General features: G+C 46.7%; 2 protein-coding genes across 4 annotated transcripts in view; one reads left to right on the top strand and one right to left on the bottom strand.

Moving 5' to 3' along the window:
* LOC144806098 (uncharacterized) overlaps nt 1–18,462 on the top strand; it is a 67,982-nt gene extending 49,520 nt beyond the window's left edge. For all 3 annotated transcript variants that reach the window (XM_078672535.1, XM_078672536.1, XM_078672534.1), the window contains one exon: nt 9,712–18,462. In XM_078672535.1, the coding sequence (XP_078528661.1) occupies nt 11,015–12,646 (1,632 nt within the window). In that variant the 5' untranslated portion in view covers nt 9,712–11,014 and the 3' untranslated portion in view covers nt 12,647–18,462. The remainder of the gene's footprint in view (nt 1–9,711) is intronic.
* The window catches only part of LOC144806094 (uncharacterized), a 615,705-nt gene that overhangs the window by 331,306 nt on the left and 265,389 nt on the right, over nt 1–19,010 (bottom strand). Inside the window, 1 exon segment of the mRNA XM_078672530.1 lies at nt 7,933–8,623. Within this exon segment, the coding sequence (XP_078528656.1) occupies nt 7,933–8,623 (691 nt within the window).

Here is a 19,010-nt window from a genome sequence, read left to right as displayed (position 1 = left end):
CAGGACAGAAGGTGTGGGTACTGGAGCCAGTGGCTCCAGCAGCACTCCAAGACAAATGGAGTGGACCCTATCCTATTATTGAGAAGAAGGGGGAAGTCACCTACTTGGTGGACTTTGGAACACCCAGGAGCCCTCACAGGGTAATCCATGTGAATCGCTTGAAAGCATTTGTGGACAGGGAGGACATGAGCTTGCTCATGGCCACAGATGGGGATCAGGAGGAAGAGAGTGACCCTCTCCCAGACCTGCTTTCTCAGAACCCTGATGATGGTTCAGTTGATGGAGTAGCCTTGGCAGGCAGCCTCACTGACCAGCAACAGATGGACTGCAGACAAGTTTTGCAGGCCCACAGGCATTTGTTTTCACTCACACCCAGCCAGACTGACTGGTGTACCCATGTAGTGGACACTGGTGACAGTCTGCCTGTGAAGAATAAGATCTACAGGCAACCTGACCATGTCAGGGATTGCATCAAGGCTGAGGTGCAAAAGATGTTGGAGCTTGGAGTGATTGAGCCATCAGAGAGCCCATGGGCCAGCCCAGTAGTCCTGGTGCCAAAACCTCATACCCAAGATGGAAAGAGAGAAATGAGGTTTTGCGTGGACTACAGGGGTCTCAATGCTGTCACTAGGACAGATGCTCACCCCATTCCAAGAGCAGATGAGCTCATTGACAGATTGGCTTCTGCCAAGTTTCTGAGCAGATTCGATCTGACAGCTGGCTACTGGCAAATCAGACTAGCTGAGGAGTCAAAAGCCAAAACAGCATTCTCTACCCCTAGTGGTCATTATCAGTTTGTGGTAATGCCCTTTGGTTTGAAGAATGCACCTGCCACTTTCCAAAGGTTGGTGAACCAAGTCCTTACTGGGTTGGATGACTTTTGCGCAGCATATCTAGATGATATTGCTGTCTTTAGCTCCACCTGGGAGGATCACCTGATCCACCTGAAGAAAGTTTTGGAGGCCCTGCAGAAGGCAGGCCTAACTATCAAGGCCACTAAGTGCCAGATAGGGCAGAGTAAGGTTGTATACCTGGGCCACCTAGTAGGTGGAGGCCAGGTTCAGCCACTGGAGAGCAAAATCCAGGCCATACAGGACTGGGCTCCTCCAGTTACCCAGACACAAGTCAGAGCCTTCTTGGGCCTGACTGGGTATTACAGGAAGTTTGTGAAGAACTATGGGTCTATAGTGACACCATTAAATGACTTGACATCCAAGAAGATGCCAAAAAAGGTTCAGTGGACAGTTAGCTGTCAGAAGGCCTTTGATGACCTGAAGAAGGCCATGTGCTCTGCACCTATCCTGAAGAGTCCTGACTACTCCAAACAGTTCATTGTACAGACAGATGCTTCTGAGTTGGGGGTGGGAGCTGTGCTCTCACAACTTAATCAAGATGGTCAAGACCAGCCTATTGCTTTCATTAGCAGGAGGCTAACTCCCAGAGAGAAGCGTTGGTCAGCCATTGAGAGGGAGGCCTTTGCTGTGGTTTGGGCATTAAAGAAGTTGAGGTCCTACTTGTTTGGAACTCACTTCCTGGTGCAGACAGACCATAAGCCCCTCTTATGGCTTAATCAGCTGAAGGGTGAAAATCCCAAACTGCTCAGGTGGTCCATTTCCCTACAGGGGATGGACTTTACAGTGGAGCACCGCCCAGGGACTGACCATGGTAATGCAGATGGTCTCTCCCGGTACTTCCACTTAGAACATGAAGACTTATCTGGTCAAGGTTAGTTTAATGTCCCTGCGTTTGGGGGGGGGTTGTGTAGGAGAGTAGGGTCTGCTATCCTATGGTCACCCCCAATTTTTGCTTTTTGCTTTACTGGTTTTCGACTACTGAGGCTGTGGGCCTGCTGATCAGACCCCCAGCCTGCTGTTCTCTCACTAAATTACTGACACATGTGCTATAGGCACATACCAATTGGAAATGGACTCCTTGTCAGCCCCTGTATAATGCACTATAGGTGCCCAGGGCATAGGGGCCACCAAGGCCTACCAGGGGCTGCAGCATATCTTTTGCCACCCCTGGCTGGTTCTTAAATTGACACAACTGGCTGATCACTCAGCTGGGGTAAGGTGGTGTACACACCCCTTGCTTAGATATAGTATACCTATGTCTAAACCTATATCTGGACACATGTAAACCTGTGAGCCACTCCTATGGAAGGCCTCATCAATCCTGGAGGCAGAGTGCGTGGTTTTATGTGAGATGGAGCTCTAGCATGAGCTGAGCCTGTCTGCAGCTGTTGGGAACAACTCCCTAAGCTGTTTCAGGATAATGCCATACCATATACTCTTAAGTGCCTTATAATCCTCGCGGTTAAATAGCAACTTTGGTTTGGCTTTATCAAAACATGTCGTGTAAGGTGTCATACGATTTGGAATACCATCCCCTCGCCAGTTCTGGCGACGGGGATGGCATTCCACCCCTCTAGAGGGGTAAGACATGTTACTTCACTTAAATGCGGTTAATTTCTCCAAAGACCTTAAGATCCACAAAATGGATGCCTCTGCCACAGACAAATGTCTGGACCCCTGCAGTTGACCGAAACTCAACCAAATGGGTCCTGGACAAAGGGTTTCCTGTCACAGGAGGGTGTCACCGCCCTCCAGACAGGAGATAGTGGATTGTAGCAGGGAGGTTTGAAAGAAACCAGACACTGCTTGGGGCGCACAAGGCTGCCCCTTGCATAATCCGGCCAAACCGGTTCTGGGGCACTCCAGCCCTCGTGCCAGGGCGGCCTGGATCAAAGGAAGGGGGTGTATCCACCCACTTCCTGGGTCCCACCCATAGGAGGGGACCTAGCAGGTAATCACGCCCCCCAGATTCGAATAAGAGTGGGAGCAGTGCCAATGCACATCAGATTTCCTGGAAGAAACATTTGAAACGAAATTCTGGACCCTTCGCCCTCCATCTCAACGTGGAAGCCCGAAGAATCTCCCTTGTGGTCAAGGAGTGACCACCCTGCAGCAGCAGGCACCATCCAGCCCTCGACGTCTACTTAGTTGCAGTTCCCGCCGGAACTCGAGCGACTGAGATCGACGAGATCAAGCTTGCCTGCCTTCCAACAGCCCGATCCACAGTCCCTGCAAAGCTGAGACCCGTGGAGGCGACCGGAAGCGTGGGGCACGCCATCTTGAATTGACCACGAGACGCTGACCGTGCAGCCCACGAGTGACCCTCGAAGCTGTGCACCGGGGTTTGAGAAGCCCCCACCCTGAGCTACCCCTGAGCCGAAGTTCAGCCCTCCACACTCGACGAGTGCTCCGTGGGGCCCTTCTGCTCTATTTGGCTCATTGCGTTGGCCCGGTCACTTGCCAGCTGGCTAGTGGTCCCTGTGCCGACGAAACTACTAAGAAGACTCGTGAATCTGGTTGCTCCAGATCCACACCAGCTCCCCTGAAAAGGAGCCCCGACTCTGACCTTCCTGGTCCGAGTGAGAAGCAATCTTCCGATCCCGCGTGGATTGCTCTTGCCAAGGCTTGTTTGCTCCAAACTTGAAGCCGACTGCACCGACGGTGAGAGCCTGCGTGGGACAGATCGTGACCTGCTCCTGGACGTCGCAGATGCCCCAGAGCCCACGTGACAGCGGAGAGAAGCTCCTCGACGACCACCTGATTGCGCCCGACATTGCCTGGTTCCGTCCTGGTTCCACCCTGGTCACTGCTGAGTGACCCAGACTCTGTCCCCTCTGCTTTCAGGTACTCTTCGACTTGAGTCCACCCTTGGACTCCACCGGACACTTCATCTTTAACCCGCCTGCAGCCCTTTCAGCTTCAAGCACCAAGAGCCTGCGTGTCAGAACCCGACGCCACTTCGACCCTGTGCACCCACTTCCTGTGGGTGAGGTAACTTTGCTCCGCCGGTGTTCCCACACTGGTGCACACCTCTAGGGTCTGTGTGTTAAGTTTTGTTCCTCTAGGTTCAGCGGAAGTGTCCTTTAACTTTAACTTTACAACTTTTACGCACCATTGGTTAACATTGGTGCGTGCGTGCGCTTTCCGCACATCTCCCGAATCCCGAGGGCCATTCCCGACTTCAGCATTGCTTGTCCTGACTGCTCCCAGCGATTCCCTAGGCCCTAGGCCTAACCACTGCTCGAGTGGCATCTCTTATACCACTTGTTTAGTATATGGTTTGAGTGGCCCCCTGCCCTCCTCCATAATTGTGCAACTTTGTATGTTTAAACAGTGCTTTTGATTTAACGCTTGTGCCCCTTTATTCATAAAGAATACTGGGGATTGTTTTTAGTAATAAATACATATATTTTTATAATATATACTTGTGTGGTGTCCTTTCATTTGGTATTACAGGATTGTATGTGGTAAAACAGCTCGCTTAACACGACCTCTTAAGTTAAGCCTTTAGGCTGCTTAGTCCATGCTACCCCTAGGATAGCTTGTCTAATAAGGTTGACTTACAACCAGACACCATAAGGGATTGTTTGGTCAGGTAGTAGGTGGTTCCAGAATTGGAAACATCCCCTACCAGGCCAACTTCTCACACTGGACTAAAGGAAAAAGCCCCCGATTTGGACCAATTAACTCGCAGTCCAGACATTTCTTCGAAAGTTTGGAAGACGTCGGCCAGGGAGTCAGGGATGTTAGTTATGTCTCTGACGTACAGCAGCAGGTCGTCTGCATATAGTGACACTGCGTGGAGGCCATCTATTAGCGGGATCCCCCATTCAGGCCCCTGAGTCCTGAGGATTGTGGCCAGGGGTTCCATGGCCAAGGAGAACAATAGAGGCGACGGGGGCAGCCCTGTCTGGTGCCTCTCCGAACCCGAATAGTGTCCGAGAGCAGCGCGCCCGTGCGATCTCGGACCGTCGGTTTGTCGTACAGCAGGCCCACCATGGCTTCGTATCCTCCTCCCAGTTGGTACTTTTCCATAACCGCTCCCAGGTAGGGCCACTCGACCGAGTCAAAGGCCTTTTCAAGGTCTAGTACCAGGCATCCTGCTCTGGGCCACTGATGGGTGGCGTATTCCTGTATACGGAATAGGCGGCGGATATTGTGGGAGGTGTGGCGTGTCGGAACAAAACCGTTTTGGTCCTGGTGCACCAGGCGGGGCACATAGGGGGCCAGTCTCCGGGCTAGTGTGGAGGCCAGTATCTTATAGTCCGTGTTTAGCAGCGCCAGGGGACGGTAAGAGCCCATCTGCGTGCAGTCCTTGTCAGGCTTCGGGATGGAGATCAGGGTTGCTTCATTCAACGATGCGGGTACACGCTCAGAAGCCGCGGAATGAGTATATCCGCGCCTGCCTTATAAAATTCGGCCGGAAGCCCGTCCGGGCCAGGGGATTTGCCGTTAGATAGGTGAAAAATTGCTTCGCGGATCTCGTCAGGGTCAAGCGAGGCTCCTAGTTCGTCCTGTTGTGTGGTAGTCAGGTGTGGCATGAGCAGAGGGGAGAGATAATGAGCAATGTCCGAGCGTGTGCGCAGCAGTCGGGAGCGATATAATGCTTCGTAGTGGTGAGTGACTGCATCGTGAATCTGATGTTGCGAGTACAATAGGCCCCTCCCTTCCGCGTATATCGCCGCCACTGGGGATGAGCGGGATTCCTGTGAAATCAGCCAGGCCAGTAACTTGCCAGGTCTATCACTTAAGTGATGTGTCCTCGCCGAGTGCGCTGCGTAGTTAATGTCTCGGAGCCGCTCCAGTAGGCTTGCATGTTCTGCGCGCGCCCCCTGCAGTGAATCAGCGCTACCGTCAACTGCCTCCCCCTCCCTATCCAGTAGGTCGGATTCTATCCGGGTCAGTTCACTTTCTAGTTGTCGCCCCATGTGACCCTGTGTCCTCAGGCAGTGTCCACGGACCACTACCTTGAAGGCGTCCCATTCAACCTGGGGGGAGGAAGCCGTGCCCGCGTTGTCCTCAAAGTACTGGGAGGTGTGTGTAAGGAGGGATTCGCGGAAAGCCGCATCAAGCAGGAGCGCTGGTTGTAGTCGCCAGGTGGGAATGGGGGGGCGCGGGCGGTCCCAAGCTATGGATAAAAAGTGTGGGTTATGGTCTGAATGCGTGCGACCCATGTATAATGTGTCAGTCACTAGGGGCAGTAGTGCAGTAGTCGCCATAAATCTGTCCAGGCGGACATGTAATTCGTGGGCGCCTGAGTAGTATGAGTAGGCCCGCGTCCCAGGGTTGCGCGATCTCCAAACGTCATGGAGATCCCACCGGTCAGCCCATTCCAGCAGTGCCTTCGTGGCACCACGCGTTGGAGCGCCTATGGGGGGCGGGAATGAGCGGTCCAGTGTTATGTCTAATGCGCAGTTGTAATCTCCCCCCAGTAGCCACGGGACCGCGTGCCAGGACGCCATCGTCGCGGAGAGGTGCATCAGGAAGTCTCCCTGATCAGTATTCGGGGCATACAGCGATGCCAGCACTATCTGTTGGCCATCCAGTCTTCCTTGCACTACAACAAACCTGCCCACCTGGTCTAGTGCAGTGTCTGTGACTGTCCAGGGGATCCCAGGGCGGACCCATATCAGTGCGCCGCGTGCATATGAGGAGTAGGTGGTAGCATAGAGTTGTCCGCGCCACTTGCGATGCAGTGCCAGTACCTCTGTCTTATTCAAGTGTGTTTCCTGAAGGAGTGCAATGCCTATCTTGTGTCTTTTTAGGTAGGAGTAGATCTGGTAGCGCCTAGCTGGTGTGTGCATTCCTCTGATGTTCCAGGTGCATATCCGTACCTCAGACATAGCGCTTCAATGTGTAAGCTCCTCCAGCTCCCCTGCTCGTGAAACTCCCAAGCAGCGCCTCCCGCTAGGCCCAAAGTCTCGTCCCCAGCACTAGTCCGCTCCAGGGTCTCAGTATGGAGTGTGACGAACTCCAGTGGTGTAGAAGGGTAGGGAAAAGGGGGGGAACATAAAGCCTCAACATGGCAACATTACCTGAAATGCCAAAAGGTCGGCTGCACAACATGTCGCCGTCCAAACTCTCAAATGAGCTCGTAAACTATACAGTTTTAGGGGTTATCTTGTGACGTATTGTATAACAATTGCAATTGCAGTGTAGTTCAATGGGAGCGTAGCAGCCCTCCCGGGTAGAGTAGGGAGGCCATCGCTGTCTGGCAGTTGCCCGGATCTTGTCTCTCAGGGCGAAGCCGGCAGTACTCTCAAGTGGCAAGTGGTGGGGGCTATGTCTCCAGGAGCAGATCTCTTTCCCCGGATGGCTCGGGGAGCGCCAGCCGGCGCGTGCAGTATCACAGAAAAGGCGACCCCTACGCAGCAGTGTGCAGTGTGATCGCGCGTGTGCGGTGGTCACAGTACCTGGCCGAAGTTCGGGGTGTCAAGGAGAGCGGGGTTCAGCAGCTCGCAGTCGTGCAGGCCCTCGCTTGCGAAGGGGGTCCGTGGAGCACTCGTGTAGTCCTGGTTGCTCCAGTGCACAAAGGCGGGAAACCGCCCCGGCCAGCTCAGCCAAACAGGTCGGCAGTTTGTGGGGTGACGTCCGGCAGGTCGTCCGTACGTTGGGAGTCTGGTAAACCATAGATCGCTTCATCGTCGCTCTGGAGGGGCGTCGGGTTAGCGATCGGGGCAGGCGATGGAGCCGGAGAGCTGCTGATTTCCGCCACGCTGCGGAGAGCATCCTGTTGTCCTTGCATCTTCTCATGCGCAGATGGGGAGTGAGCCGGTGTTCCTCGAGCTCCGGGAGGAGTGGGAGCTCTGCGTCAGCGGCGTTTTCGAGCCCCTCGTGTGCGTTCCATGGTGGCAGTCCCGTGCGCTCGTCTAGGCACGTCAGGCATGTTCTCGTCAAGCCAGGCCTCAACTTCATCAGGGTTCACAAAGAAGTGCGTCCTATCTTTCGCCACCACCCGTAGTTTGGCAGGGAAGAGCAGCGAGTATTGAAGGCCAGCTTGTCGCAATCTTCTCTTCACCTCTAAGAAAGAGTGTCTCTGTCTTTGCACTTGCACTGTATAGTCCGGAAAGAACATTACCGTAGTGTTGTCAATTCGGATCTCCCCCAGCTTCCTGGCTTCCCTCAAAATCGCATCACGGTCTCTGTAGTTCAGGACTCGTAGGATGATAGGTCTGGGGTTCGAGCCAGCTGAGAGGGGTTTCGTGGGTACTCGGTGAGCACGTTCCACCACGAAGTGGGGCGATAGTGTGCCTTCCGGCAGCAGGTCACGTAGCCAGTCCTCCACTCTCAGTGTAGGGTCCATCCCCTCCCATTTCTCCGGGATGCCCACCAGGCGGATGTTGTTCCTTCTCGCCCGCCCTTCAGCATCCTCTGCGCGTTCTTCCAAGAATTCCACCCGGTTGAGGAGATTCTGTATGTGCCTGTCAGACTGGGTCACCGTCAGTTCCATCGTTGCCACCGTGCCTTCCAGCATCGTGGTGCGTTCCTGCAGTTTCTTGTGGTCAGCTCTGAGGTGCGTCAGGTCTATTGCCACACTGTCTATCCTCGTTTCTAAGGAGGTGCGCGTCTGTTGGAGGGACTCCTCCATTCTTTCCATAGCTGCCAGAACCGAATCCAGTTTCGACGCCACGTGGTCGGCGTCCATCTTGGACGAGGTCTTTGGCGTTTTCCCCTTCACCGATGTGCTCCCCGTTCCGGTGCGTGTCATAACCCCTCCAGACATGGGGCAGGCGGCGTGCACAGGTAGTGCCAGGGGCTCAGGTCGTGTCCTTCCGAGGAAGCACCGGGGGGCAGATGATCCGTTGGGTCGCGACCGTCGTGTGTCCGGTGGTTCAAGTGGATAAGGCGCAGTTTATAGCTCCGGGCCTTTCGCGCAGCAGTTGAGGGCCAAAGTGTTCACCAGTGTATCTCAGGGGTGGGGGGAGGGGAGAAGCAGCTTCCCACCCGGTCGTCTTGTAGACTCCTCAAGCCGTTCCTGCGTGGCCAGCAGTCAGCAAGTGCCCCTTGCCGCGTCGGTCGCGGCTGTTAATGAGCGCAGGCCCCGCAGGACATGCCATTCACTATTTCATAGTGTATTTCTGCTTTTATTTAGCACTAGTTTTAAGCAGGGGAGGGAAGGGGAACGAAATTTCTAACAGAGGGAAAATTGTGTGTTTCCCCCAGGTAGTACAAAACAGCATAAGTCTTCGCTGCTTTTGCTGCACCCAGAGTCTTGTGCGTCTTTTCAGTCTAATTTTCCTATCTGGAAAAAAATTGTGTCCTGTTTTTCTGCACCCGGTACATCCAGGTGCAGAAAAACCTAACAACTGATAATCAGGTGGAATAAAATGAACACATGAAAGTACGCCTTAATTTCATTGCCCTTGATTCATACTCTGAACCATAGTTGAGGGATTGGTCTAGGCATAGTCCTCGCAATACACAATAGATTTGCGTGAGGCAGAGACCAGAACTCCAAAGTCAGGATACCACGTACAAGTAGGTGGCAACTCAGGGCAGGGGAAAAATGCCTTTTGTCCATGGAGGGGAAATACCCGTCCCAGAAATCTACATTACAAATTAATTAATAGTATCCTTTTTTAAATATCTGTTTGGTGCCAGTGCATATGACTTTAATTTCTGCCTTTTGGATTTTATGTCACAAGTCCATAGGGTGCATGTATCCTTTGTGAGCTTAATAAAATGTTGAAAATTCTACAAATCCTCACTCCTACATCCACGTACTCTCAGGCTACCATTCTACACTCTGCTCTGTCTGAAAAACAGCTCAACATTTTCAAAATTCTGCATTGATTTGGCTTGTAAATTATATTTTTAGAAATCTACATGTTTTAACTATTTAATTTTAATACTATAGGTGATTGAAATTACTGACGAAGAAAGCAAGATTTGCACTAGGCAACTGAATGTCAGTGCCATAAGAAGGATTATTTTGAAAAACTGAAGGACATCCAGCATTCTACGTTTAAACAATTTCCAAAGTCTAAGTGTGGCGAGGAAGTTGGAGCTGAGGAAAGTACTATACCTGTAAGTGAAGTCTCTAATTTAGCATTTCATTAACCCAGAGCAAAGCCATATCTGTGCACAGAATAACGTTCATCTAAAACATCATGTAATTCCAAAGAGGAAGCACACATTGCATAAAAGAACGCTATAACAAAAGGTTTCTTCTGCAAACCATCAAAGAAAATTCGCTGAGAGAAGACTCCGAAGCTGACATTTTAACAACCAAAAGATTGGAAAATCACCTTTGTTCAACAACCGTTTTTAACCAATTACGCAAGTCTGAGACTATCTGCCTCTGGATAGAATACAAAGACCCACTCTGCTCACTCTTGCGAAAACCTTAAAAATTCACCACTTTATTGTGTTCATGACCATCTCAGATTGTTTCCTTTTTATTCTGTACTGTTCTGTAATTCTATGTAAATCGCGTCAACATTCTGCTGTGCATGCGTGATATGTAAAAGTGTTAAATATAAAAATGGATTAAATGAGCACCGTTGTGCTATAGGTAATTAAATAAATCCTCGTCTTCAAAAGTACAAACCTTAACCTTACATCAAACAGAAAGGGTAAAAGGAACTGATGTTCTGCGACTGGTGATTCACAATAGTACTGTGCACGTTCGAACACCCTCAGTTACTGCCATTACGTCAGTTCAAAAAGGTACTTATCAGTTTAATCATTAAATATCAGACTAACACCTTATCACTGCATTACTAAGAACCTATACAAATAGATTTGAGAAAAACTTCAGTCACAAAATAAGTTATTGCCGGATAGGCTATAACCTAAAGACTATTATCTGCTAGAAACATTTCGACAGGTGTTACAGGGCTGTTTCCTGACATAGTTTGCTCTATTCAAGCGTTAAGAAGATTACACACATATTCTTTTAGAGATAAATGCTGAACATTATCTAAACAAGCCCGACTCTAAAATCGGATTCACTCTTACCGTGGCATATAAGCAAGAGAAAACGAAATGTAGAGATATTAACTCTAGGAATACACCTTACAAAAACACGGACTGTGAGAACAAATTCAGTGTTCAAGCCCGCCTCAATCTGGGCGGGCAAATTAACCGATGTTGGGGAAAAAAGTTACCTGTGCCTAAAAAGATACAGCCATTCATCTCATCTCACAGAATTTGACAGAATGCACTCTGGGAAAAACCTCTCTCAGTGCTCTGAATGCCAAAAAAGTTTCAGCCGTAAATCTTATCTCACTGAGCATATGAGAAGCCACACTGGGGAAAAACCTTATCAGTGCTCTGAATGCCAGAAAAGGTTTTGTAACAAACCGAGCCTATCTCGACATGCATTAACCCACTCTGTGGAAAAACCTTACCAGTGCGCTGAATGCCCAAAAAGTTTCAGCCGTAAATCTTATTACACTGATCATATGAGAATCCACTCTGGGGAAAAACCTTATCAGTGCTCTGAATGCCAGAAAAGGTTTTGTAACAGACCGAGCCTAGCTCGACATGCATTAACCCACTCTGTGGAAAAACCTTATCAGTGCGCTGAATGCCAGAAATGTTTCAGTGACAAAAGAGGACTCACTCTACATACAATGACCCACACTGGGGAAAAACCTTACCAGTGCTCTGAATGCCAGAAATGTTTCAGTGACCAAAGCTGTCTCAATCGACATACAAGAACCCACACTGGGTATAAACCTTTTCAGTGCTCTGAATGCCCGAAATGTTTCAGTTACAAAATCAGACTCACTGAACATATAAGAACCCACACTGGGGAAAAATCTTTTCAGTGCTCTGAATGTCAGAAATGTTTCATTGGCAAAGACAGGCTCGCTCGGCATACAAGAATCCACACTGGGTATAAACCTTTTCAGTGCTCTGAATGCCAGAAATGTTTCAGTTTCAAAATCAGACTCACTGAACATATAAGAATCCACACTGGGGAAAACCCTTATCAGTGCTCTGAATGCCCAAAACATTTCAAACTTAAATCACTTCTAACTGCACATTTGAGATTCCACACTGGGGAAAAACCTTATCAGCGCTCTGATTGCCAGGAAAGGTTTTATAACAAACAAAGTCTTTCTCGACATGCAATAACCCATTCTGTGGAACAACCTTATCAGTGCTCTGAATGCCAGAAATGTTTCAGTATAAAAAGTAGTCTCACACGGCATAGAAAGATCCACGATGGGGAAAAACGTTATCAGTGCATTGAATGCCACAAATGTTACAGTGAAAAAAGCTGGCTTATTCGGCATACAAGAACCCACACTGGGGAAAAACCTTATCAGTGCTCTGAATGCCAGAAATGTTTCAGTGAAAAACGCCTTCTCACGGTGCATATAAAAACCCACACTGAGGAAAAACCTTTTCAGTGCTCTGAATGCCAGAAAAGTTTCAGAGACAGAAGAAGTCTTTTTCAACATACAATAACCCACACAGGGGAACAACCTTATCCATGCTCTGAATGTCAGAAATGTTTCATAAACAAATTCCGTCTCACTCAGCATATAAGAACCCACACTGGAGAAAAACCTTATCAGTGCTCGGAGTGCCACAAATGTTTTAGTGTAAAAGGCAATCTCACTCAGCATATAAGAACCCACACTGGGGAAAAACCTTATCAGTGCTCTGAATGCCAGAAATGTTTCAGTGACAAAAGCAGTCTCACTCAGCATATAAGAATCCACACTGGGGAAAAACCTTATCAGTGCTCCGAATGTCAAAAATGTTTCAGCCATAAATCTCATCTCACTGAACATGTGAGAATCCACACTGGAGAAAAAAAATTATCAGTGCTCTAATTGTCAGAAAAGATTCAGAGGTAGAGATGGTTACAAGAAAGCACACCATCAAAATAATTCAGTGCTCCAAATGCCAGAAAAGCATCAATTTTAAACTTAATCTCACTCTGCATGAGCAGACGCACACAGGGGAAAAACATTACCAATGCGGTGAATTCCAGAAATTCCTATTTGATGGGCACAGCCTCACTAACCATTGGCGACTCCATACTGATGAAAAACCTTATGAGTGCTCTAAATGCCAGAAAAGCTGCAGAGAAAAACGCTATCTCACCATGAGAAACTCCACTGTGGAGAAAATCCTTATGCCATAAACGCTTGAATCTGAAAGACTGTCTGCTTCATGATAGGCCCCATACTGGGGAAAAAACCTTATGAGTGCTCGAAATTCAAGCAAAGATTTGGCTACAAATTACTTCTCACTTGTCAAGAGCGAACTCACACGGGAGAAAAAAGCCTTATGTGTGTTCTGAATGTCAGATAAGGTTTAGTCTCGAATACAATGTCACCTCATATGAGAGAATTCAAACTGGACTAAAGCCTTATACAGGAGGGGAAAGCCATAAACGTTTTACTCAGAAAGGAGATCTCACTAAACATGAGAAATGCATCCACACCAGGTGAAAAGTAAGGCGTATCTTGAGTTGCAGAAAAGCTTCTAACAACCTGACTTTACATGAGAGAGCACATATTGTAGTTGCAATAGAATTCATCAAGAAACTCTTGCAGGATAATTTAGGCTGCCCACATGCAACCTCCAAAGAAATTTCAGGCCTTGAACATTTTTAATTGCAACAAAATCCACAATTTGAGTATGTGAAAGTTACATAACTCGCAAGATCTTTACTTTACACAGAGAAGTGTTAGTGCTTGCAAAAATCAACAAATTGCCAAAAAAATCACAAATATTAATGTCTCAAATTTTACTCCACCCAAAATGTTTCTACTCACCCTTGTTTCTTAACATATGACTGATATCTATATTTTCATGATAAGATTAAGCTTAGGTGGAGTTCCTCAATAAAGAACTCAGTGAAGTGACAAAAAAACTCTGGCGCTCTACTCGGAGTTCCGCGAGCAGCGGAGTGCGTTAGGGTCATGCCCTTCTTGGTTATTTTGATCCAGGGGTGTTTTTCCCGCCCTGTAAAAATAATCGCGAAAGGCATCATGTGCAGCACAAGAGGGTGCAGTTGCTTCTACTCGAGCGGCTGCTTTGTCAATGCGAAGGGAGGTTTCTCAACGCGAGTGGTTGTGACCTGCCGCGACCACTTGCATTGAGAAATCCGATGACCAACTTTGAGAAATCTCGCCAGGAGGTTGATTTTGCTCGCCAACTAGACCTTGGCGAGCTCGAGCAAGGAAAAATCTCATCAGGTGGTGGATTTTCCTCGCTCCAGCACATGACGTTGAAGAGCGTGAGCATTGAAAAAAACCTAGCTACGCTCCATTGAGCAGAGTTTTTAGGAACTCTGCAAGCTCCGCGGAGTTCACCACCCAGAATTAGATAATATACAACAGCAGGAAAACATAACAAACCAGTTACTTGCCTTTGGTAACGCTCTTTCTGATGGATACTCCTTTACCTGCAGATTCCTTACCTTGTGAATATTCCCCACATGCCAGACTAGATCCGCAAACTTTAAAGCAGTCCTGCTACACGCAGTAGGAGACATTGTGCAGCTCAGTGTCGACGTCATTCTGCTCCAGAAGTGACAAGCAGAGACTCATATAAGCACTTCCCATGTGCACTGTGAACAAATACAGGGGTCTGTGAGTTCATTATCTCACAGGTCTGTATCACATATGCAGGCCCTGGGCATATATTAATTCACCATTTTTATCATGATTAGAATTCAGATGATGCCTTTTCATTTCCAAAAATTCTAATTGTATTCTCAGCATCAAGTGTATATATAAAGCGTTGAGTGATGACTGCGCAGTGCTCAAGATGAAAGTGATATGATGATAAAACTGTCCGATCCACATTTTGTACACAGAAATAGGGCTGTAAATACTTTTGTACAATACAAGTTAAGCAAAGGCTATTCTTAGAAGACATAATTTATATGAAATAGTCCCTGTATAGTTAATATTTTGACCGCTCCAGTTAATTACCATGGTCTCATCAGGACGGTAGATCGCCGTCTCTCCAAAATGCTTCTCAACTATATTCAATACAACCCAGTAAGTATTCTTCTGTATCTCGGGGCAGCGTACCTGGGAGGAAGTCAAATTCAACTAAGCAGTTCCAGCGCCCGTTCGTCGGACCATACAACTACAGCCGGTGAATCCTTGGCTCGCTGTCAAACAAGTTCAAGTGTGACACTTCCTAATGAGACCATCGTCATTGACTGCCTTGTCTGTGAGAAGCTGCACCAGCCCTCCTGTGATGGTGGGCCAGAAGACCTTCACCGCTAAGTGAAATGCTCGCCACTCCAACAGCTTGATGTGGAGTTGGGTCTCTGCCGCTGACGAGGGTTCCCTAATCTATGTCTCCCATATGGCCTTCCCATCCCAGAAGTGATACATCCATCGCCACTGTTACGCCTGGGTGGAATAGGGAGATGGGTCTGCCACTGGCACAATCTAATTCATCGGGGAATATGTTGGATACTGCCCACAATAGGGCGAGTCAGTGTCTGGCAGGACACAAAGATTTTTTGCAGCTGCTCCAGTTGTATCGGCAGGTCACGCAGTGGCATGATGTCCTGGACGTTGCCTTTATGTGCCATGGCCATGAAAGAACTGGGAGACCTGCTGGGTTTGCAGCAGGGTCTGGCGCTGGTAGTGTTGAAAAACCCTACTGTAGCCAAAAGGGGACGAGATTTGTGATGAATTTGCATGGCGGAGGGAGACAAGCAGTCAGGAGGCGCACTGATTGTGTACCCCCCACCTGACAGGATCGTGACACACCCCAACCACCTGCAGGGGAAACGTGCCACCTCATCTCATAGCTGCCAGGCGCTTCACTATGTCAGCAGACTGGTGGTTTACAACTGCGCCTACGTTGGGGCACCACATGTTTTTTCCAGCATAATCTGGTGTACTCCCCCTGTGTGGGATGACAGCACCCACCGAAGACTGCACCTTTGTGTAGTCTGGGACAGTGCACCTTCCATGTAATTCTGAACTAGGTTTTTAAATATGGTACATTTTCTGTGCCTATTTAATTCAGGTATACAAAGAATGTGGTACTACTTGTATACAAGGGTAGGAGAAGGAAGAATGAAGTTCTAAGGTGGCGGAAATGTTTTTGTCAAAGTGCTTTATTCCCTAAACACCCTCCCGTACCCTGAACATAATGAGATTACGTAGATTACACCTCTGCGTGCCTAATGCTGCCATTTGTATTTCAAGACCAGTGATTAATGTGGCTTTATCAAGTTCAAAGCCATTAGGCGTTCCTGACCTGTCTGATCGAGCTGCATTTGTACATAGGCCTTCCTATATTATGAGATTTATTCCTGCTTCAGTCTTTAATTGCGATGAATACTTTAATACCCAGGCATGAAGTCATCGTCGAGCTGTTTAATTAATCCATCTGTCTTGCCACCTCTTCCCCTCTGCATCCTTAACCAGTGGCCTAGCCAGTGTGCCCTGGGTCCCAAGGTAAGAAAGGAAATGTGACCCCTGCCCTCTGTTTTGACTGTGGAAAACAGCAATAATCATTGTTCTGTGGGCCCCTCAGGCCTCTGTTTGAACTGTGACAAATAGCAGTTATCAGGGTTCAGTGGGCCTTTAAGGTATCTGGGACCTGGTGCCATCGCACCTGCTGCACCAATGGGAAGCTATGCCCCTGCCCTTATCAGCTTCTATTCTAGCCCAACTGGAGAACCGAAGCAGCCAAGTACTGATCTGGCCATATCTGCAGGCATGCAGCCGCCTCTTCCACTGAAGGGATTTAAGTCGCATGAAAGCAGCATGCGGGAAACAACTATTTTTTTTAACCTGAATCCGTTTAAAACCAGGGACGAAAAACGGTTCATCGTCATCCCTTGCTTATCAGAAGGGTAAAATAGATTCCGCTAACATTACAGTGTACAACATAAAAAATGTGATTCTGTGTACGAATTAGAACTAGCATGCATATAGAAAGGGGAGCCTTTGGCCAAAATAGCTATTTTTCCTACCCATACTTTTAACACAGCTTATACAAAAAATGCTAATTACATTGTCATCCGGAAATGGTCATTAGCGCCTACTCATAAGCAAATGCCACTTAGAAATGTCTTTCACTTCAAGCTTTCAAAAGTAAATTGATTTAAAAGCAGTATTGCCTTTTTTGACATTATGTACTTTTACCAAAAGAGCATCAATTTTATATGGCACATCATAGAAAAAAGGAGTTGTTTATATATACTAAACCTCCAGAAACGTTTGATTAACCAGTTATAAAGTCACGTCTAGCTTAGTTAGTTTATAGTCTTCTTTTTTTTAAACTTAAACAGGAAAGCAGCTAAAGCAGTCTCTGGACATAAAATAGGATGTAATCATAATCTTTAGATACATTTTCTGAGTTTCAGTAACAATGTGTGTCTTCTGGGTTTACTCCAAACCACTATAATAAACATATTCAAAGATTTTAGATTTGATCTTTTTGCACTGGTTTCTATTGCAGACAATAATCTAGATTTAGACCCAGGATCAATTCCACCCATGGCTTTTAAAATCTATTTATCAATGATCTCTATTAGTGTTATCGCAACTAAAACGGTACTAGAACTGATCTGAGAGATGGACCTTCAAGTATTATTCTCAGTCAATTTATTGAACAAACTATGGAGTTAAAATCTGAATAGATTAGATCTACAAGCATTGCCTGACCACTGTATTTTATATCAATAGATTACTTATCAGCACATTTTCTCTAAGTACAATTCAGTCATCTTCTATTTTTCGGTGAGCTCGTGCTGGGTCTGTTAGAACTCTTTCAAAAATATGACATTTAAATGTCCAAAAAATCAAGAATTCTAGTTTCAAGCCTGGTCAAACCTTAATGAATGCTACACCAAAATATGCCCTTGTGTTCCTACATTTTATTGTGCACCATGATTCAGAAATGGCATGTTTTTGCTTTCGGAGGTAAAATTCTAAATATATTTATTGTTGTTGCCAGCCGAAACATTATCACTAATTGGGAAGATAACAACAAGTGGTCTTGTGATGCTTGCTGGAATGGGAAGTGTTTAATCAAAAAGTGGATAGAATTCAAGTTTAGGAGACAATTTTACAAAAGTGTATGGATGTTGTATATATTTCAAATTGTTGATCTCCAAAATGGCCTAAATCAATAAATTGAATTGAAATTCAAGTTTATCATTTGAATCCTATTGTTGGAAAAGATGTGATTTTGAACCCCATGAGGTGGTTCCTTTCCAGAAAGCATTCAGGTTGTAATCATGAGTCAAATAATGCTTAGGAGGATACAATATTCAAATTGAATTCTAATTACATATGAAATGTTCATTGTTCAATATATTTCTCTTAGTATTTTAATGTAAGGCATTTTTATGCCTAAGCAAAATAATTAGTATTTGTTTTTCTATATGTAGGAAGCATTACATTAATGAAATCACTGTATCCTACCTTCTTTGTTTCCTTTCCTGTTCTTTATGAACGTTTCTATTGTTGAACTTTAAAGATTGCCCGAAATTAGGAAATGTGCTCTACATAACTTTGCTGTGTTACATTATGTTGATTTTTATGTACAACTATCGTCTCTTATGTGTATGGCAACTGATGTTCTGTTTTGCTTTAATAATCAGCTTATGTTTATTAGGTTTTATTATTCAATAAAATGTTTCAAACACAACAAATGGTAGTTGATATGTATTTACAACTGCAGCATTTTTATTGTATGGGCACTTTCAAAGGGGCCAAAGATATGGTCTGCGGGTTGACGGAGTACCACATTGGCATCAGCAGGGAGAGGTTTGGGCAGGTGATTGGGGATACATGTAAACTTGGAAGTAGGGGGAACAACGCATATACATTGTGTGGACTGTGACTCCTGAAGTTATTGTGAGGGATACCATGCTACCGTGTAAATGAATTATTGATTATTAGCAACAAACTTTATTCGGTTTTATAAAAGAAAACCATACATAAAATGATAAAACATTTTCCAAGTTACAGATTGACAAATATAATATGTACAAGTTAATCAAAACACAAGATAAAAATTCATGAATTACAGTACAGAAGTTAATCGCAGCTTGACCTGAGTCTAACAGCGACCCGTAAAAAGTTAAGCGTATTCAAAACAGTGTCATTAGAGCAGTTATTAAAAGATAAGAGCTGGTCTCACCCTCCTAAAACCCGCTTTTTTGAGAATGGGAATAATAAATAACTTTCTAGGGACAGC

This window comes from Lissotriton helveticus (genome assembly GCF_964261635.1).
Source record: "Lissotriton helveticus chromosome 1_1 unlocalized genomic scaffold, aLisHel1.1 SUPER_1_unloc_45, whole genome shotgun sequence".
NCBI classification, from domain to species: Eukaryota; Metazoa; Chordata; class Amphibia; order Caudata; family Salamandridae; genus Lissotriton; species Lissotriton helveticus.
This window is presented reverse-complemented; position numbering and strand designations above follow the sequence as displayed.